This window comes from Schistocerca nitens, chromosome 5 (genome assembly GCF_023898315.1).
Source record: "Schistocerca nitens isolate TAMUIC-IGC-003100 chromosome 5, iqSchNite1.1, whole genome shotgun sequence".
In the NCBI taxonomy this organism is placed as follows: domain Eukaryota; kingdom Metazoa; phylum Arthropoda; class Insecta; order Orthoptera; family Acrididae; genus Schistocerca; species Schistocerca nitens.
In genome coordinates, this window is record NC_064618.1 from 619,629,380 (window position 1) to 619,651,823 (window position 22,444).

The window sequence follows — 22,444 nt, forward strand, 5'->3', positions numbered from 1 at the left end:
CCCTGAATCTACATGTCTAGTTCCTTTCCATTTTACATATAATACTGTGTTATGAGTATTTATGTCAGTGGAGTGAATGTGGTGGGGAAATGCTTCTTACCACAGGTAATGCACTGCACCAAGGGGCATCCAGCTTCAAAGTGGCAGTCCCCATTCGCTTTCCTTTTAGATCTAACAACTTTTGCCACTATTAATGGGTGTATTTGCTTCTCTTAACCCAACTTGTGAAAGCAAAATGTGAAAGATACTATTCAAGACGAGTAAAATAGTAAGATCAAGAGACACCTTATTTGTACCGTCTTTCACAGACTTCATGAGGGCAGAGGGACTGATAACGTGGTAGTAAAGTCCCTTGAGTCACTTCTGGCATCAGTGTAGTGGATGTAACATTTGTGAAATCATCAGTATCCACATCCACCCTTTGCTTATTATTTGTCACTTAATGAGACAGGTATGACATGATTCTTTTAGAGCAGCATCAGATTCCACCCAATTAAAATATGTGTAATCTGAGAGATATACAGTACTCTGAATGTTGCCCCCATTTACATCATAACTGTTTCAACTCAAAACATTAATCTGAAGCTAGTGAACCATAATCAGACTTTTAGCAAACCGTGACCTTCTCCACACCAGTCTGCAACACACTGGGTTCGTAGCAATTGTTTAATGAGCACATTAACTGTGAATCTGAAAGCTACAGTGGACAAAGCAACAAACAAACAAACTGAGTTTTCTTGATCTGAAAAATGTAACTGAACAGATGGAGATAACAGAGAAAATGCAATGCTAGCTGCCGGTAACTCTCACTACAAAATCAATTAATGTGTCACACATGATAGCATATTGCCTAAAGAAGAGATAAGGTAGAAGGAAAAACAGGCAATAAATATTTATAGTTTGAAATGGCGACTAACTAAGAGGCAGTGAAAGAACTTTGTGAGATGCTTTATGAGTAGTTTATTTCTGTACTTGTGGAAACAATGTTTGTTTAAAATTATGCTTTTTATATGTGAAGGCACTGATTGATATATGCAGCCGCATGCGCAGAAGTCGAGATGAGGAAGTGGTTCGTCGAATTGTCAGATCCAAACCATTTCAGGATATGAATCATATCATTGTTCATATGCTTCTCAATTTAACAAGGTATGGTATTCCAAATAAAATGTTAGACAATTAAGTAAAAAAAATTAGTAGCATTATTACATAATGATCCTTTTTCTTCATTTTAAATATTATTTTTGTATTTGAATATTTTACTCAGATCTGCAATAAAGTTTAGAAATAAATAATAACTAGCAACCCACCTAGGCTTCACATGGGTAGCAATAAGTATCTACAGCTGGATGACTTTTTTATAATATGTAGTGATATACTCAGACTTTGCTCATGAACAGTATACCTATTGGTGAAAACGGTATCAAAATTTCTACGTTAGTACCTGAGAATAACCTGAACACAGACAAAAACCATGGTGGGGTGCTTCAATTTATAATATGTAGAGAAGATAGCTACTACTACTACTTAAATAAGGAAAAAATAATGATTTGAGCAAGATAATGCCAAGTGACTACAGTTGTCTTAATCTTGTTTGCCTTTTGCACTATAAATGTTGCCTTAAAACAATTTCATAACATTTTATTCCTGTTGATATGATATAAATTCATACTTTGGATGTGTTATACTTTTTCATAAATGTGTAATCCATGGTCACAACTGTGTGCCCTGAAATTCAAACTGCTTTGGTGTCCCACATAACAAGTCCATGGAAGTTCTTCGATGCATTGACAATATACCAAAGCAAGCCTCAGATGACAACAAAATATTATATATTCTTTTTTATAAAATGGGACTTTGAAGTCCTGTCATCTCACAAGGGTTAATGTGAAAACCACTCAAAAATAAATGTTTGTTCAGTGAGCAATTGAAGAAGTATGTTGTTTGTTACTAGGACAAACAAGAATAGACGGAGACAGCGTCCTCTTGGAGAAAACTGCTGGGAAGGGTAGATGACTAGGAAATATGGAAGAGCAATATGGGCACATTTACTAAAAAATCTAAAGTTTTTGCATTCACTATTAACATTCATTTCATATTCCCATTATGTGTTGTCATTACCTCATAGTTTGGGTAACTCACCTAGGAATCCTTTAAAGACATTGCACACCTTATTCTGTGGCACTTATTATAAAGATGAACTCTTCATTTCAAAAGTTTAGAATTAATTCTAATAGCGTGTACTTTTTTTATCATTTAACTGATTATGTCATGTTTGATTATGTACTGAACTCCATATTGCTGGAGAAATGCACATTGTAAGTAATTGACTATGTATAATCAAAGTACATTTTTTGCAGTGGAGCTAGATTTCCTGGGACTCTCAATGTAGATATGGGTGACATTCCAACTAATATGGTGCCATTCCCAGGACTGCATTATATTTCCAGTGCTATTAGTCCCCTGGGGGCACTGTTGAGGTAATTACACTCCAAATTATTAATGACTGTTATTTACACTTCTCTCTCTCTCGCCCTGTCTGTCTGTCTATATCATCTCATACACAGAAGGTCTTACCAGTCTCCAGCACTCTTGCCTCCTCTCTCAGCCGAGCACCTCGTGATAATCAGCCATCTAAGAAATCACATTTCCAGTCGTACTTCACCTTCCAGCTGTAGTGTCCTCTTGATACTACTAACTTGGGGATGATTGAAAGAGCAGGAAGTTCAAACAAAATTGTCACAAAAATGGAGAATGAAGCTTAACAACAGCCATATCTATTAACAAAATTTCCATGAAATTTTCCGGATTTACAACTCCATCATCCTCTCATTTCATCCACTCATTCTGTATCTCATTTACGTCAAGGTCTTACCTGTTCACCAATGCTGTTTCTTTGAAAAAATATGGCATTTCATATTTGCTCTTACTTTGTTATCATGAACATTTTCTTATGTCTCATAATGACTAGTGCTTTTTTCTCCATAGTTTCCAGTGTATCTACCATTGCAGATTTGTATGTGAATATTTGTTTTCAGGAAAGAAGAACTTTTTCCTGCTGTTTGGTCAAGGGACAACCAATTAATTAATGTTGATCCTGTGTCAGGAGTTACTATGGCATCTCTTCTTGTTGCCAGAGGAGATGTGTCTCTTGTTGAAATGCGCTCAAATATTGACAGGTACATAAATATTTTTTAGAAAAGCTAATGTTACAGGAAGAGCACATTCTCCAGGTTATCTTTGTCATTCCCAGAATATCAGTCTGTGCTATTATTATATATGAAGACAGTAACTGTTCTCGAAAGAACAGAATACTGTTGATGACCGTGCAGCTTTTCCCTGGAATAAATGATTACTATCTGAAACCCTCAGCTGCCAACAGGTGTTGTTGATATACCTCGATGTGGACAGCTGAAAATGTGTGCCGCGACCGGGACTCGAGCCCGGGATCTCCTGCTTACATGGCAGACGCTCTATCCATCTGAGCCACTGATGAATAGCGCGACTGCAGGGACTTTTCCCTTGCACGCTTCCCGTGAGACTCACATTCCCAACTGTCCACAATTCTACATATGTAATGTACCTTATAGACATTTGCCCATTCACTCATTGCTCGCGCACGCTTTGGCGATTCCCGTAAGAGTTTGGGCAACCTGTGCGCATTCGCACAGATGAAGGTCCGTGGCTGGGTAGCCTTTAGCTATATATATGAAGACAGTAACTGTTCTCGAAAGAACAGAAATTCAACAGTATTCTGTTCTTTCGAGAACAATTACTGTCCTCTTATATATAGCTAAAGGCTACCCAGCCATTGACCTTCGTCTGTGCGAATGCGCACAGGTTGCCCAAACTCTTACGGGAATCGCCAAAGCGTGCGCGAGTAATGAGTGAATGGGCAAATGTCTATAAGGTACATTACATATGTAGAATTGTGGACAGTTGGGAATGTGAGTCTCACGGGAAGCGTGCAAGGGAAAAGTCCCTGCAGTCGCGCTATTCATCTGTGTCCTCAGTGGCTCAGATGGATAGAGCGTCTGCCATGTAAGCAGGAGATCCCGGGTTCGAGTCCCGGTTGCGGCACACATTTTCAGCTGTCCACATCGAGGTATATCAACAACACCTGTGCTATTATTCTCAGTTGATTAATATTTCAGTTCTTTTCTTTGCTTATTTCTATTCCCATGTATCTTAAAGAAAAGTAAAATTAATTTCACACCTTATAGTTCAAGCTTTGAGTTATACACAGACAAATAAACAAAGTTGAACTTGTAACAAAAATACGCATACGGGTACATTGACATGGTGCTGCAGCTTGACTTGGGTGACAGGGTGTGTTGAGAGTATTAAGTGAGAGGAATTAGGAGAAGGGGACGACAAGGGAGGGGTGAAGCGAAGGCAGGATGATGGCTAGGATAAGGAGAGGCAGCAAAGAAATGCATTTGAAATCTAGCACCAACAACGTCTCACAGATGAGGGCACATGGAACTGTGTGTGATACACGATGAACAATGAGAGGAGTATGTCTGTGGGCAGGATAGAACAGGGGAACACAGATTCAGAGAAAACAGTACCTCCATTTTGTTGTCGTCTCTTCTACACTACACCCACCAGTGGATGGCACTTCCACTGAGATAAGCAACACCTTACCCAATAAACTGAAGGTGTTACCAAGGCCTCCGGAGACATGCACTACACTTCAAACCTAGTCCACAAATCAGCCCCTGAGCCATATGCACATATGCTCCTATTTCTTCAACCAACCTTACAAACCAACTACAAAGGAACACTCCCTTATTAACCAATACCATATCCAATTAAAACAGCTTAACCACGTCCTCTGGTCTTTGATTGTCTTTCTTTGCGACCTGAAGTGAAGAACATGCATCACATAATCATTTCAACCTATCACAAAGTAGATTTCTACTGTTCACCCAATATGTGAAATATCCTAGTCCATCCATATCCTACCTGTATTACCAACCTCTTGCCACATGACCCTGCACGGGACCCAGGTCCCAGACTTGTCCAATGCACCCATTCATCACATTCTATTCCTCTCCTGTCAAAGGTTTACATCATCCTATCAGAGGAAGGGCCACCTGTGAAAGCACTCGTGCCTTATACTAGCTCTATTGTAACTTTTACTGAGACTTTTATTTAAACGTGACTATGAACCAGCTGTGCACTCAATTGAAGTGTCACTGCCATGGCCAAGAATAGAACTTGCAGTGACAGTGCATGTACTTCAGCACAACTTGCTTGATTTCAGAGGCATACCTTGTCATCTGGAGACACCCTACTGGATCCCCCTCTCCCTCTCCGACAATTTTTACTTTGTGGTGTAGTTGGGAATTGTCATTTCAACACATCCTTCGATCCCACAGTTCCGCTGGTCTCAATCTCCACAAGCTCCTGTCCCACTACACTCCAACCCTGTGACTTTCCTCCTGCCCTCCCTTCTCACTAAAGGTCCAAACCACTTCAGTCAAGTTTCTGTATGTGATTCAATGGGCTATTAATATGATTAAGGGCTACCTTTGCTCTTTTCCTGATTGTATTTCACTCATCAGTTTTCAGCATTGTCTCATTGGTGAATTAGAAAAAAATTTAGCATTGGCTTAATTTCTGTTGGTTGCCTCCTTATGTGAATGAGAATAATTTGTGGTATAAGTTAAGTCCCTTCTCTCAGTCTCATAGCATATAAATGCAGTTGGTGTATCTGCCAATAGGAATACAGAAAAAAATATGCAGGATTATGTAGATGTGCCCCCTGCTGAACTACATACCCTATGAAGTTCCTGTGCAACAGGAAGTGTAGAATCACATGCCTTGGATGATGGAACATAAATGCACCCAAAAGGGTTGTTGGGGGTGGGGGACTGAAAATAACCAGAATACTCGAAAGAAAAAATGAAAAATATGAAATGTATTCACATTTGTGAATATGAACAACCATCAGCTGTATAATGGAATGTCAACAATTTGTTCCAGACTGGGACTCGAACCTGGATTTCCTGCTTATCGCAAGTGGCCACCTTACTTTTAGGCTATCTGAGCATGACTCAAGGCCAGATCCAGACTTCCATATGGTGTCAGCTCTGTTTCTGCAACCCACATTTGTACATTCATCAAGTATATGCCCGTACAGGGGAGACATTTTAATTGAAAGCTGCGTTCCTGGTGTTGGCAGATAAATACAATATTGCAGTGCCTGTGTTGTTCAGAAGTATGATGCAAAGTTAATTTCAATATGTATGCTTGTCATAGTGGCTGTTTTTGCTGCAGTGCCTGCTCCTTCAGACATGTATGCATCTCCGAAGGAACATTGCATTCTTAAAAAAACAGGCACTGCAATATTGTATTTATCTGCTGACACCAGGCAACAACTTTCAATAAAAGTGTCCTCCCCTCTATGGGAATTACATAGTGTGTGTATGAGTACAGGTTCACACAGGAATGACGACATATGGAAGTTTGGGTATGGCAATGGGTTGTGCATGGATAGACAAAGCAGTTAAGGCAACTGCTTGTGTGAAGTGAGCAATCCACGTATGAGTCCTGGTGGCCCTTGCTGCAGCTGGGTGGCGCCCGTGGGGAAGGCCCTTGGTCGGAGTGGGTGGCATCAGGGTGGATGACCCGCAATGAAGCGTGGTACATCATCTCTCGTTGGTGGCCAGCTGCCAGCAGTCTCTAAGCGTTCTCGGGCTCAATTCAACGCTCAGAAATACGATCCTAAAATGTTCCCCTCCCTGGCCACACTGTGGGAGGAGCGTAAGGCTCAGGATGGCAGTGACACTTATTCGCCCCAGTTCCTAGTTTGTACGAGAGCTGATGGGGAGTCTTTCATATCAACAAAGCCTCAATTCTTCATAGAGCAGTCAAGAAAGTTACCTGCTTGCTGGTCCAGGATATTATATTCCATAGGGACCTTCTTTTGCAGTCTGATGATGAGCTACTCCCCCCCCCTTCCCCCCTCCCCCCAACGCAGTGCTTTAAGTGCTAGAAGTTAGGCCATATGTTTTCCCGCTGTACTTCCAGCCTCACATGTCGAGATTGGAGACGGCCATCAGATCCCAATACTCTATGTGCCCCGCCTCCCATCTGTGTCAGCTGCAGAGAGCATCATTCACCTTGCTTGCCAGACTGCAGGATCTTACAGAAAGAGTGGATAATCATGGAATACAAGACCCTGGACCGACTGACCTATACTGAGGTTAAGAGGAAATATGAACGACTCCATCCTGTGTGAATGACTTCCTCATATGCCACCACTACGACAACCGTGATAGCCCCATCAGTTCAGCGAATTCCAGTTGGCTCACCAAACCGTACAACTCCACATGCCCCCTTGCCCATGAGGGGCGGAGGGGGGGGGGGGGGGGGGAGAAGCTCATCATCAGACTGCAAAAGAAGGTCCCTATGGAATATAACCTACCCACCCTGTTGCTCCTGCGCCACCTACCTCCGGAGCAAACCCCACCACTCATTGTGGATGTCCGTCCCCACTTCTAAGCCAGAGAAGCGTCCAACTTCTTCGGCTCCTCTTGCTTGCAAGGGGTCCCTTGGGTCCCTCCCATCCCAGGTTTCCACAAGTGGGAAAGATGACGCCCGATAGTGGCATAAGTGCCCACAAGCAGCTGGTCGTAGGACTTCGTGGTCCTACTCCGTCCCGGAGACTGAATCGGTGAAGCCCTCCCAGCCAGTGAAACCCAAGGGGCAGCGAGAAAAGTCCAAGAAGAAGACCTCTAAACGAAGGAACTTGCGGTGGCACCCACCCCATCACAACCTACAAGCTCTGTGACTGAGGGCGAGGTAGAGATTCTGGCATCTGCTGAGGACCTAGATCTCGCCGGACTCTCAGACACAATGGATAGCACTTGCACAGGTACTCACTTGGTGGCAGCAGGTGACCCAGTGGCGTAATCTGCCTCCCCGGTCCCTTCACGCCTTTCTCGGCCATGGACAGTGTCGTCCTCCAGTGGAACTGCAGCGGTTTTTTCCACCATCTTGCTGAGCTCTGACAACTTCTCAGCCTTCACTCTTTCCTCTACACTGCTCTTCAAGAAACTTGGTTTTCGGCGATGCGAACCCCCGCCCTGCGTGCCTATTAGGGTTATTATAGGAACCGGGTAGATAATGAGAGCGTATCTGGTGGCGTCTGTGTCTACGTCCTTCGTTCTCTTCACAGCGAGACTGTCCCTCTACAAACACATTTAAAGGCTGTCGCTGTTCGGGTGTGGACGCCTCAGTCTGTTACTGTCTGCAGTCTCTATCTTCCACCGGATGGTGATGTCGTGCAGCATGTCCTGGCTGTGTTGATAGCCCAATTGCTGCCTCCTTTTCCGTTACTGGGTGACTTCAATGCCCATAACCCTCTGTGGGGTGGATCAGTGGCAACAGGATGAGGCAGCATCGTTGAGCAAGTATTGGCACAGCTCGACCTTTCCCCTTTACATAATCGTGCCTTCATACATTTCAGTGTGGCGCATGGCACGTACTCAGCCATTGACCTTTTGATCTGCAGCCCTAGCCTATTACCATCTGTCCAGTGGAGTGTGCGTGATGACTTGTCTGGTAGTGACCACTTTCCGATCTTTCTGTCACTGCCACAGCGTCACTCTTCTGGGCGCCCCTGCAGATGGGCTATGAATAAGGCTGACTGGGACTTGTTCACCTCCATTGCCACTATTGAGCCTCTTTCTAATGACGCCATTGATGCAGTGGTTCACTCGGTCACCATTGGCTTTGTTACTGCCGCAGAATCTGCCATTCCCTGATCTTCTGGGTCCCCTTGGCGGAGGACTGTGCCTTGGTGGTCGCTTGAGATCGCTGAGGCAATTAAAGATTGCAGGCAGGCACTCCAGCGTCACAAGCGGCATCCCTCATTGGAACACCTCATCACCTTTAAACAGCTCCGTGTGCGAGCCCGCCGCCTCATTCGCCAACACAAGGAGTGCTGGGAGAGGTATGTCTCCACCAGGTGACTCTGTGGCTATCGGACCCCCGCCAGCATCCCTATGCTTTCACTGAATGGAGCAGTCTGTACTGACTGTGACACAATTGCAAACCGCTTAGTGGAGCATTTTGCTCAGAGTTCTGCTTCTGCGAATTACCCACTGGCTTTCCACTCCCTGAAAGAGCGGTTGGAACGTCGGAGCTTTTCATTTCACACGCGCCACCCTGAATCGTACAATGCTCCGTTCAGTGAGGGAATTCCAAAGTGCTCTAGTCGCTTGTCATGACACGGCTCCCGGGCCAGATCGCATCCACTGTCAGATGCTCAAGCACCTCTTGGTAGACTGCCAGCAACGGCTCCTAGACTTTTACTACTGTATCTGAGTTGAGGGTGAGTTCCCATCGCAATGGCGGGAAAGCAGCGTAATCCCCATGTTGAAACCTGGCAAGAACCCACTGGAGGTGGACAGCTACCGCCCCATTAGCCTCACCAACGTTGTTTGCAAGTTACTCGAACGCATGGTGAGCCGGAGGTTGAGTTGGCTACTTGAGTCTCGGGGCCTTCTGGCTCCGACTCAGGGTGGGTTCTGTAAGGGCCACTCTGCCGCCGATAATCTGGTGTGCTTGGAGTCTGCCATTCGTATGGCCTTTGCCCGCCATCAGCATATGGTCGCCGTCTTTTTTGACATGAGAAAGGCGTACTATACGACATGGCGACATCACATCCTCTCTATGCTTCATGGTTGGGGTCTTCGGGGTCCGCTCCCGATTATCATACAAAATTTTCTGTCGCTTCGTTCCTTCCATGTGCAAGTGTGCTGCCTGCTATAGTTCTTCCCGAGTTTAGGAGAATGGGATACTGCAAGGATCTGTCTTAAGTGTCTGCCTCTTTTTAATTGCAATTAATGGGCTCGTTGCGGCGGTGGGAACGTCTGTCTCAGCTTCCTTGTATGGTGACGACTTCTGCCTATACTTTAGCTCCACTGGCATTGCAGCTGCTGAACGGCAGCTGCAGGGTGCTATTCGCAAGGCACAGTCTTGGGCTGTAGTGCATGGCTTCCAGTTTTTGGCTGCCAAGACCTGCATTATACATTTCTGCCGGCGGTGTACTGTTCACCCTGAGCCATGGCTTTATCTTGACAGCAAACCTCTTGCTGTGGTGGAGACCCATCGGTTTTTGGGATAGGTTTTTGGTACCCGGTTGACTTGGTGCCCTCATATTCGGTAGCTTAAACAGATGTGCTGGCGGCATCTTAACGCTTTTTGTTGCTTGAGTCACACCAGTTGGGTTGCTGATCGGTGTACCCTTCTACAGCTGTACCAGGTGTTAATTCAGTCCCATCTAGGTTGTGGGAGCCTAGCTTATGGTTCAGCATCACGATTCCGCATTGCAGTTGCTGGACCCCATCCTTCACAGCGGGATCCGACTCGCCACTAGAGCTTTCCGGTCAAGCCCTGTCAACAGCATACTTGTGGAGGCAGGTGTACCTCCATTGCGGTTCCAGCACCAACGATTACTGGCCGCTTATGCTACACACGTTTGTAGCTTGCCCAGGCATCCCAATTATTGTCTCCTGTTCCCTCAGTCAGTCGTCCATCTTCCGGAATGGCGGCCCCGGCCAGGGTGTATGATCGCGGTTCGTGTCAGAGCTCTTCTCTCTGGGCTTGAGGTTTTCACTCTTCCACCTCTTTTCCGGGCCCCTCTGCGTATACCCCTGTGGTGTGTGCCCCGCTCACACCTTCAGCTTGATTTGGCACAGGGCCCAAAGGACTCAGTCCCTCCTGAGGTCCTCTGCCACTGCTTTCTTTCCATCCTTGCTGCATTTCAAGGCTCTGACGTTGTCTATACTGACGGTTCGGTGGTTGCTGGTCGTGTCAGTTATGCTCTTACGCTAGGGGATCATTATGAACAACACTCATTGCCGGCTGGCTGACAGTGTTTTCACTGCCGAGCCGGTCGCCATCTCTCGTGCCCTAGAGTATATTCACTCCGCTCAGCTGAGTCCTTCGTTATCTGTAGTGACTCCCTGAGCGGTTTACGAGCTATCAAGCAGTGTTTCCTTCGCTCGTGTCTGGTGATGGGTATCCAGGAGACCCTCCATACTCTTGCCCGTTGCGGCCACTCTGTGGTCTTTGTATGGACCCCGGGTCATGTCAGCATCCCAGGAAATGAACGTGTTGATGCGCTGGCCAAACAGGCTGTCGGTGCACCAGCCTGGGAGATTGGCCTTTCAGATAGCAACCTCAGGTCTGTTTTGCAGCACAGCGTACTTCGCACCTTGGTTGAAGAATGACGCACCCTTCCTTCACCCAACAAACTTCGGGCCATCAAGGAGGCTACCAGTGCGTAGCGCTACTCCTTGTGGGTCTTTCGCAAGGACTCTGTTGTCCTGTGCTGGTGTGCATTGACCACACCTGGATAACACACAGCTATTTATTGCGCCACAAGGACCCACCTTTATGTCGCTGCAGGTCAGCTTTGATGGTTGTCCACATCTTGTTGGACTGCCGGCTTTTAACTTTGCTCAGGCAGGCATTTGCGCTGCCTGATACGCTTCCTGCACTTTTATCAGATGAAGTTGCAATGGCAGGTTTTTTTCGTGCAGGGTTTTTTTATCACTTATCTAAGTGTTTGTCCGGTTTTTTGTGTTGAGTGTGGCCTTTGGCCTACGATTTTAGACTGGGGTTTTTAGTGCGTTTCTTGGTGGTTGGCTTTTCCTTTTTTTTTTTTTTTTTTTTTTGTTTCTATGGTCGGCCAACCACTGTCACACTCGGTGTGATTTTAATTCCTTTTTTCTGGTCTCTGTCTGTGTCTTTCTTGTCCTGTGTCGTCTCGTCATCACCATTGTTTGTTCTTATTCTTTGTCGGTGTTTAAAGTTCGTTTAAAAGGGACCAATGGCCCTAGTAGTCTGGTCCCTTCAATCCCACAAACCAACCAACCAATCACCTTCTGTTGTTTGTAGAAGTGTCTGTAGCAAATGACGATGATACCTGTTTTTCAAGAATTGTAAAATACCATGGTCCATAGCCTATATTAAACTCATCAAGTTAGGGGGTAAGAACAGTGCACAAATGCCATCACATTATAATTCTCCTAATCAGGTTGTGAAACAGTACTGTCAAGTGTAAAATGGCTTTGGAAGACAGTCGCTTTTTCTTTAGGTATCTTTTGGTCTCTGGAACAAAATCTTCAAAAAACCACTTCTTAAAAACATTTTTGTCCATCAAAACAGATTTTTGGTGGACATACGAGGTCTGTTCAAAAACTTCTGTAATATTCTTAATTTCTTGCCAATGGTGTGTTGGAATGAAATGTGGTTGACATCTCGCAGGCACCTGTGTTTAATGAGTAACTGCTGGAAGATTCATTGTTGCATGGCTATTAGTTATTGTTCAGTGGTATACTGAGTAGAACATTGTGTCATACAGTTTGCGAATTTCGAGGTGGCAGAGTTAGAGCAGCAACGTGTCCGCATTAAATTTTGTGTGAAACTCAATGAAATCTGTGCAGAGACTCATCAAATGTTGCAGGAAGCCTATCGTGATGAGTGCTTAAGCCATATGCCTTGTTACAAATGGTTCACACAGTTTAAAAATGGCGGGATGGAAGTTAAAGATGACCATTGTTCAGGATTCCCTTCAACATCTACCAACGATGCTCATGTCAGGAAGATCAATGAAATTGTGTGTGCTAATCGAGGATTGACTGTCTGAGAGATCGCAGAAGAATGTGACATTACAGGTGGATCATATCATGAACTCCTGACACAGCATCTTGTTGTCACAAAGTTCATCCTATGTCTCATGAGTCAGGACCAGAAAGGCCTTTTCTTCGGAGTCTATGAAGAGCCTTTGGATCACACAGATGAGAAAGAGATGTTCCTTAAGAGAATCATAACTGGTGATGAGACGTGGGTCTATGGTTATGATGTTGAGTCCAGGGTGCAATTTTCACAATGGGTTGGGAAAGCTTCTCCAAGGCCAAAAAAAGCTCATCAGATCAGGTTAAACGTCAAAGCCATGCTGATAGTTCTCTTTGACTTTGAAGGACTAATTCATCATGAGTTCACGCTATAGTGACAAAATGGTAATCAGTGGTACTATTGCGATGTGTTGCGACATGTGTGAGAAGGAAGCGGCGTTAAATGTGGTGAGACAAATCATCGCCCTTTTGTCACAATAATGCACCTGCACATTTATCCCAACTTGTGCATGACTATTGCACAAAAAACGAAAGCACTGTGCTGCCTCACCCTCTCTACTGTCCAGACCTGGCCCTGGCAGATTTCTTTTTTTACACCGAAAGTCGAAAAAACCCATTGAAAGGGCAAAGATTTGCCATGGTAGATAAGATAAAAGAAAATTCACAGATGGCGCTTCATGAAATCCAGTAAGAGTTGTACCAAGACTGCTTCCGAAAGTCGCAATGGAATTGGGAGCGGTGTATCAATTGTGGAGGAGAGTATTTCGAAATATGCACAACAAGTAAAAGGTAAGCGTACAAAAATTTTGTGGACAAATTCTGGAATTTTTTGTACAGACCTCGTATGTAACAGGCAGTGCAGAAGCAGTGATATTTTTTAAAGCTCTAAGTTTAGCAGACTTTGCTCTTACCAGCAGCTTCAGTTTATGGTCTTCCCTTGCATTCAATGCAGCAAGAATTATTAACATCACTTTGTTTTTTGTAGCCCAGGGCAGCCTTTCCTTCTTTTGAGGCTAGAGTTTTAGATGGAAGCATTTTATAATTTAGCCATGTGTCGTCACAGTTATACAGCTGATGAGGAGTAAGATTTTCTCATAGTATAACTTTTCTTAATTTCTCACAAAATTGTGTAACAGTTTGAGAATCTGCAGAAAGTTTTTCACTGCAAACTTCAAATTGCCTTACACTGTATCACTTCTTCCACCTACTTGCAGTAAAAATGTCCTCACATTCCTTAACTCATTTCTAAAAAGTACTGCTTTTTCTTGGAGAATGGGCCCTGAAATTGGATTTCCTTTTTGTCTTTGTTGAGTAAACCGAACTGACAAAGCTTCACTCATTTTCTCATAATGAGATGTCTTCATTGGCTCCCGTTCAAATGACGAAATAGAATACTTGTTTGATGAAAAATTCTCAATTTCGTCTCTGTTCGTATGCCAATCTCCAGCTGTCAGTTTACTGACTCCATTCCCAGCAGCAAGTTTTTTTAATGTTTCTCCTTTGTCTAGTCTTTTCAAAGCCTGCAGTTTCATACTCTGTGGGACAAATTTTCTCTTACCCCTACCACTCATTGTAATGTATAAATTAAAACATTAAGAAACACATAGTTACATATGCTGAATACACTGTACATACAGACAACACTTTGAAATTAACATGACAGAGGTGGGCTCACTACAGAACAAATGTTACTACACAACCAGCTACATTACATACAACAATGATCAGCCAATGTTGTAAAATGTGTACTCTGTTGTTAATTAAGCATAGTGTAATTTAATGACCACTGTTGCTGAGGAGGCACACAGTAGAGGTAACAATAAGAATGGTACGCACTGTACAACTGATTGTCAGGCAGTCGTAATTAGTGAACAGTCAAAAAAGAAAGAGCAAGGTTGGCAAAGAAACAGCAAACGCACTCCTTGAAACCTAATGATACATGTCCATCTGTAATAGAAGTGTACTAGCAGTCTGAGGCCAAGGTTATTTCTGTGCACTATGAATGAACACACTAAGTGGGACAGTTTTACCTCTATTCTTCATGGGGAAAGAGAGAGAGAGAGAGAGAGAGAGAAAATTCAAATGTCACACATTCAAAAGTGCGTAAAGCATACATGGGGACATAGTATGGAAACAGGTTTTTAAATGGGTTTTCACATTGGCTTGCTCTGTGCGACATTCCAGATTCAAAACTAGCATGTCAGTACACTTTGCAGTATTGAATAACAGTTCCCCATGAGTGGATATTTACATGAAAAAACTACAAGAGAAGATATAAGCAGTTATATTAATGATTACATTATAAAATGTGAGAATGGTTGGGAGAAGATTATTGATATTTGCACAAATGGCTCTACAACCATAGTAGGAAACACCAAGGAAGTTTTATCATGTATACTGCATGTAGCTACAGGAGCCACCAGTAGTCACTATCTTGCATGAGCAAGCCCTTGTGAGAAAATGCCTCCTGATTAAAAAATATGTAATGGATGATGCGGCCAAAATGATGTGGTTGTTGTTGTGGTATTCAGTCCTGAGACTGGTTTGATGCAGCTCCCCTTGCTACCCTATCCTGTGCAATCTTCTTCATCTCCCAGTACTTACTGCAACCTACATCCTTCTGAATCTGCTTAGTGTATTCATCTCATGGTCTCCCTCTACAATTTTTGCCCTCCACACTGCTCTCCAATGCTAAATTTGTGATCCCTTGATGCCTCAGAACATGTCCTACTAACCGGTCCCTTCTTTTTGTCAAGTTGCACCACAAACTCCTCTTCTCCCCAATTCTATTCGATACTTCATCATTAGTTATGTGATCTACCCATCTAATCTTGAGCATTCTTCTGTAGCACCACATTTTGAAAGCTTCTATTCTCTTCTTGTCCAAACTATTTATCATCCATGTTTCACTTCCATACATGGCTACACTCCATACAAATACTTTCAGAAACGACTTCCTGGCACTTACATCTATACTCGATGTTAACAAATTTCTCTTCTTCAGAAATGCTTTCCTTGCCATTGCCAATCTACATTTTATATCCTCTCTACTTCGACCATCATCAGTTATTTTGCTCCCCAAGTAGCAAAACTCTTTTACTATTTTAAGCATCTCATTTCCTAAACTAATTACCACAGCATCACCCGATTTAATTCGACTACATTCCATTATCTTCATTTTGCTTTTGTTGATGTTAATCTTATATGGGCCTTTCAAGACACTGTCCATTCAGTTCAGCTGCTCTTCCAGGTCCTTTGCTTTGTCTGACAGAATTACAATGTCACTGGCGAAACTCAAAGTTTTTATTTCTTCTCCGTGGATTTTAATTCCTATTCTGAATTTTTTTCCTTTACTGCTTGCTCAATATACAGATTGAATAACATCGGGGAGAGGCTACAACGCTGTCTCACTCTCTTCCCAACAACTGCTTCCCTTTCATGTCCCTCGACTCTTATAACTGCCATCTAGTTTCTGTACAAATTGTAAATAGCCTTTCGCTCCCTGTATTTTACCCCTGCCACCTTCAGAATTTGAAAGAGAGTATTCCAGTCAACAGTGTCAAAATCTTTCTCTAAGTCTACAAATGCTAGAAACGCATGTTTGGCTTTCCTTAATCTATCTTTTAAGGTAAGTTGTAGGGTCAGTATTGCCTCACTTGTTCTAACATTTCTATGGAATCCCAACTGGTCTTCCCCAAGGTCGGCTTCTACCAGTTTTTCCATTCGTCTGTAAAGAATTTGTGTTAGTATTTTGCAGCCGTGGCTTATTAAACTGATAGTTCGGTAATTTTCACATCTGTCAACACCTGCTTTCTTTGGGATTGTAATTATTATATTCTTCTTGAAGTCTGAGGGTATTTCGCCTGTCTCATACATCTTGCTCACCAGATGGCAGAGTTTTGTCAGGACTGGCTCTCCCAAGGCTGTTAGTAGTTCTAATGGAATGTTGTCTGCTCCCGGGGCCTTGTTTTGACTCAGTGCTCTGTCAAACTCTTCACACAGTATTATATCTCCCATTTCATCTTCATCCACATCCTCTTCCATTTCCATAATATTGTTGTCAAGTACATCGCCATTGTATAGGCCCTCTATATACTCCTTCCACCTTTTTGCTTTCCCTTCTTTGCTTAGAACTGGGTTTCCATCAAAGCTCTTGATATTCATGCAAGTGGTTCTCCTTTCTCCAAAGGTCTCTTTAATTTTCCTGTAGGCAGTATCTATCCTACCCCTAGTGAGATAAGCCTCTACATCCTTACATTTGTCCTCTAGCCATGCCTGCTTAGCAGTTTTGCACTTCCTGTTAATCTCAGTTTTGAGACGTTTGTATTCCTTTTTGCCTGCTTCAGTTACTGCATTTTTATATTTTCTCCTTTCATCAATTAAATTCAATATTTCTTCTGTTACCCAAGGATTTCTACTAGCCCTTGTCTTTTTACCTACTTGATGCTCTGCTGCCTTCACTACTTGATCCCTCAGAGCTACCCATTCTTCTTCTACTGTACTTCTTTCCCTGTTGTGACTCGCCGATCATTCAAAGTGCTGCCGCGCAATTACGCGTGTCCTCTACATGCGGCGCTGTCTGCCAGCCATGCAGCAGCTGCGCCACCTAAGCGGCCAGGCAGCCAGCCAGCGGCCGCTAGACTTGGACTGAGTGCTCATTTGAATGTTACTGTGTTCACATGTCTTGCTTTGCTCAGTGTCGTTTTGAAATATATGTGTTCAACTTGACGTTATAACAATTGGCGACGAGGTAGTGGATTTTTCCTTTTCATCGTTGACCCACAGGTTTTAATGCTGACATATCTTACAAACCTGTCGTTCACACTGTTCCCATATTTTTGGTCGACCAGAGTAACGCAGAGAATCTTTTTGGCTTCTGTGCCTTTCGCGGTTTTGGGTTCTCCATAGATGACTCTGTCAATATCGTCTCTGATGCTATTCCTTATGCTCAATTGGATTCCTTGTCGACGACATGTTCGTCCCTTTTTTCTCCTGTGTTAGGCCGTGCAAACGACTTTGAAGCTCATATCATTCTCAAACCCACTGCTTGGCCTAAGTTTTTTCGGGCTCGGCCCATTCCTGTGGCCCTTCGTGATCGGCAGCTGGATCGTCTCACTACTTCAGGGGTCTTGCTTTCTGTCACTTCCAGTGAGAGGTCCTCTCCTGTCATTGTCATTGCTAAGCCCAATGGTGATATTCGTCTCTGTGGCGATTTTAAAGCCACTGTAAATGCGCAATGCCTCATCGACACTTACCCTATTGCCCGACCTGAAGAATTGTTCACTAAACTTTGCGGGAGGCCAGTATTTTTCTAAAATTGACCTGTCAGAAGCTTATCATCAACTTCCTCTCGACGCTGCTTCCTGGTAGTTTCTGGTCCCCAACACACCTTTCGGCCTCTATCAGTACCAACGATTATCCATCCGGGGTTGCTAGCGCCCTTGCTCTCTTTCAGCTATTCTTGGAACAATTATTGCTTCCTGTCCCTGGGTGTATAAATTACATGGACGACATTGTTGTCACTGGCTCCACCACTGAAGAACATCTTCAAAATCTCTGCACACTTTTTCATGTCTTAAAGACTGCCGGTCTTAAGTGTAATCTTCAGAAATCAAAATTTTTTCAGACGTCTATGACGTACTTGGGGTTTCAACTCTCTCGGGATGGTATTCGGCCGCTTCAGCAAACTGTCTCTGTGATCGATGCCCTTCCTCGCCCTACATCTGTTAAGGAACTGCAGGCCTTCTTGGGGAAAATAGCATACAATAGCATATTATCACAAGTTTTTACCGTCTGCTGCGTCGGTGCCTCAGCCGTTGCATCGCCTGTTGCATAAAAACGTGCCTTTTCACTGGTCTGCGTCATACGATGCGGCTTTCCAGAAATTGAAGACTAAGCTGAAACGTGCCCCGTGCCTGGCTACTTATCGACCTGTCCAACATCTTGTTCTTGCCATGGACGCCTCTCAATACGGGGTCGGTGCAGTCCTTGCGCACCATTTTTCTGACAGCTCTGAACAACCCATTGCTTATGCCTCCAAAATGCTCACGGATGCCCAACAAAGGTATTCTCAAATTGAAAAAGAAGCTTTGGCCATTATTTATGCTCTTCATAAGTTTGGTGTTTCTCTCTACAGATCCAAATTTCATCTTGTTACGGATCACAAACCACTTGTTTCCTTGTTTCATCCATCATCGTCACTTCCCGACAAGGCTGCACACCGCCTCCAACGTTGGGCTCTTTACTTGTCACGTTTCAATTATGAGATTCATTTCCGGCCGACGGCTCAACATGCGAATGCTGATTCACTGTCTCGCCGTCCCATGGGTCTGGATCTGGCATTCGATAGGGACGAACTTTTGTGTTTCCACCTGGATGTTGCCGAGCTGCGGGTTGTGGATGGATTCCCCATCACCGGGGATCGGCTGGCGGCTGCTACGGGTTCTGATCCTATCCTCTCCCGGGTTTTACGCTGTATTCAGAAGGGTTGGCCAGATTGTCCGTCCGCTAAGACTTCTGACCCATTGCGGAACTACTACGCTTTGCGCTACCGCCTCACGGCTAGGGATGGTGTTATCCTCCTTTCCACCGACAATATTTTGCCGCGTGTTGTGGTACTTGCGCCTTTGCGTGCTTCGGTCGTGCGCCTCCTTCACCAAGGGCACTGGGGTGTCTCTCGCACAAAATCTCTGGCGTGCCGTTATGTGTACTGGCCCGGCATCGACTCTGAAATAGCACACATGGTCACTGCCTGCTGCCCTTGTGCGTCACAGGCCACCACTCCAAAGTCACCTTTGTCACCGTGGCCTTCGCCTGAGACGCCCTGGAAGTGCATTCATGCTGACTTCGCGGGACCTTTTTTAGGTATTTATTGGCTCCTCGTAATTGACGCCTACTCTAACTTTCCTTTCATTGTCCGTTGCATGGCGCCTACCACCGTGGCAACCACAAGTGCTCTCGCCCGCATTTTTTCTTTGGAAGGCCTTCCCTCTACTCTTGTTACTGATAATGGTCCACAATTTGCCTCTTCCAAATTTGCAGATTTTTGTGCTCGTAATGGCGTTATGCATGTCACAGCCTCTCCGTTCCATCCACAATCAAACGGTGAGGGTGAACGACTGGTCCACACTTTTAAGGCTCAGATGCGGGAACTCCTGACTTATTCTGCTGCTGATGATGCGCTTCTCCAATTACTGGCTTCTTACCGTTTCACCCCCATGGGCGACCACAGCCCGGCTGAGCTCTTACATGGCTGATAGCCCTGCACGCTACTTCATCTTCTGTGGCCTACCACCTCACAGCCGAGGGTGCCTTCGCTTGGCCGTTTCACCACTGGCGACCCTGTCTGGGTACGGGGATATGGCAGGCGGTCAAAATGGAGTCCGGGTTGCATCTTACGCCACCGTGGCCGATGCCTGTATGAAATCCAGACGGACACAGGTGTTGCAGTGCGTCATTCGGACCAGCTTCGGCCTCATGTGCTGGCAACAACTGTTCTGAATGCCGCTACACCAGCTTCGGCTCTACCTGACGCTCGGGATCGTAGCATCTCTCATTACTCACAACGCAGCCCTCTCACCATCATCTCAGTGCCAGTACAAGAACGGACGCCACCAGGAGACGTTCTTATACAGGAACCGGATGACCATCATCTGTCGGAGCCAATCTACTCACCTCCTTCTCTTACGGACGCCGACACATCTCCCATGTCTTCTGTTATATCAACTGGACTTGGCGCAACGGGCAGATTGGTGCATGGGGCCCCAGCAGATTCGACCCCTACCTCTCCTCTCCTCTCATCTCGACCCGTTATCATTGGGGACACTTCCGTCCGTATGGGAAGCCTCCTCCTCGAGACGTTACGGCCAGTCAAACAATGCCTATGGACGTTAGCAATCTACAGGCCACCTCCATCAAGACCAGTGCAAAAATTTCAAAGAGGGGAAAAGTGTTGTGACTCGCTGATCATTCAAAGTGCCGCCGTGCAATTACGCGCGTCCTCTACATGTGGCGCTGTCTGCCAGCCATGCAGCAGCCACGCCACCTAAGCGGCCAGCCAGCCAGCGGCCGCTAGACTTGGACTGAGTGCTCATTCGAATGTTACCGTGTTCACATGTCTTGCTTTGTCAACTTGCTCAGTGACTTATATGTGTTGTGTCGTTTTGAAATATATGTGTTCAACTTGACATTATAACATTCCCCCATTCCTGTCAATTGTTCCCTTATCCTCTTCCTGAAACTCTGTACAACCTCTGGTTTAGTCGGTTTATCCAGGTCCCATCTCCTTAAATTCCCACCTTTTTGCAGTTTATTCAGTTTTAATCTACAGTTCATAACCAATAGATTGTGGTCAGAGTCCACAACTACCCATGGAAATGTCTTACAATTTAAAACCTGGTTCCTAAATCTCTGTCTTACCATTATATAATCTATCTGATACCGTCTAGTATCTCCAGAATTCTTCCATGTATACAACCTTCTTTCATGATTCTTGAACCAAGTGTTAGCTATGATTAAGTTATGCTCTGTGCAAAACTCTAACAGGCAGCTTCCTCTTTCATTTCTTAGCCCCAATCCATATTCACCCACTATGTTTCCTTCTCTCCCTTTTCCTACTCTCGAATTCCAGTCACCCATGACTATTAAATTTTCATCTCCCTTCACTACTTGAATAATTTCTTTTATCTCATCATAAATTTCATCAATTTCTTCTTCATCTGCAGAGCTAGTTGGCATATAAACTTGTACTACTGTAGTAGGCATGGGCTTCGTGTCTGTCTTGGCCACAATAATGCGATCACTATGCTGTTTGTAGTAGCTTACCCGCACTCCTATTTTTTATTTATTATTAAACCTGCTCCTGCATTACCCCTATTTGATTTTGTATTTATAACCCTGTATTCACCTGACCAAAAGTCTTGTTCCTCCTGCCACCGAACTTCACTAATTCCCACTATATCTAACTTTAACCTATCCATTTCCCTTTTTAAAATGATAAACTATGTAAAATCTCAACCACTGCAGTGTGGAGTGTTTATAATTTTGTGTGACAAAATAGGTAGTGAACACACCACAGTGTTACTACATACAGTAGTGAGATGGCTGTCCAGAGGAAAAGCACTATTGAGGCCTTATGAACTTTGTAATGAGTTACTGGTCTTCTTTAATGTGCAAAACAATTCAGTACAAAATTTTATTCAATTTTTATGCACATCTGGCAGACACTTTTACAGAGTGCAGTTAAATTAACTTGTCATAGTAAGAAATGAGTGCTACAACTTTTGACGCAAGAGACAAAATTGCATTTGTTGAAGTCTTCTCAAACTTCCATCAGGGTCTCTGTGTTCATATTCTGTGACATTTCAGTGAGTATCATTCACATCATCTTCTGGCAGAGTGTCGATGGAACATGGGCATCTCATCTATACAGCTGAGTGGAGTCTGTCTTTCCCTACCGCTTGCCCCGGCACATGGGCTGGTGGTGAGGGAAGGGGTGCATAGGCACAGACTGTCATTTAGACTTATGTCTTCAGTCTTGCCTAGACTTACACAGCATCAGCTGCTGCATACAGTCTCAGTGTATAGCTGCTAGTGCAGGATTCCATGCTGAATGTAACTAGTAGCCCTCATTCCTGTTGACAAGTTTGTCATGCACTCTCATCTCTGTTGTTCTTTGGTGACACTTTCTCAAAAGCCACTAGCTTGGCACAACGTTCTTGTTTCTCGATTTCAAGTGTTTGTCCCTCATTGAGGCTGTGTTATGTTACTGCTGATGTGTCTTTATGCCA

General features: G+C 44.3%; 1 protein-coding gene across 3 annotated transcripts in view; it reads left to right on the forward strand.

Moving 5' to 3' along the window:
* The window catches only part of LOC126259279 (tubulin epsilon chain-like), a 136,363-nt gene that overhangs the window by 93,146 nt on the left and 20,773 nt on the right, over nt 1-22,444 (forward strand). For 2 of the 3 annotated variants that reach the window (XM_049955924.1, XM_049955926.1), the window contains exons 6-8: nt 1,019-1,146; nt 2,358-2,477; nt 3,036-3,176. In XM_049955924.1, the coding sequence (XP_049811881.1) occupies nt 1,019-1,146; nt 2,358-2,477; nt 3,036-3,176 (389 nt within the window). The remainder of the gene's footprint in view (nt 1-1,018; nt 1,147-2,357; nt 2,478-3,035; nt 3,177-22,444) is intronic. The other variant, XM_049955925.1, reaches the window with a different exon arrangement.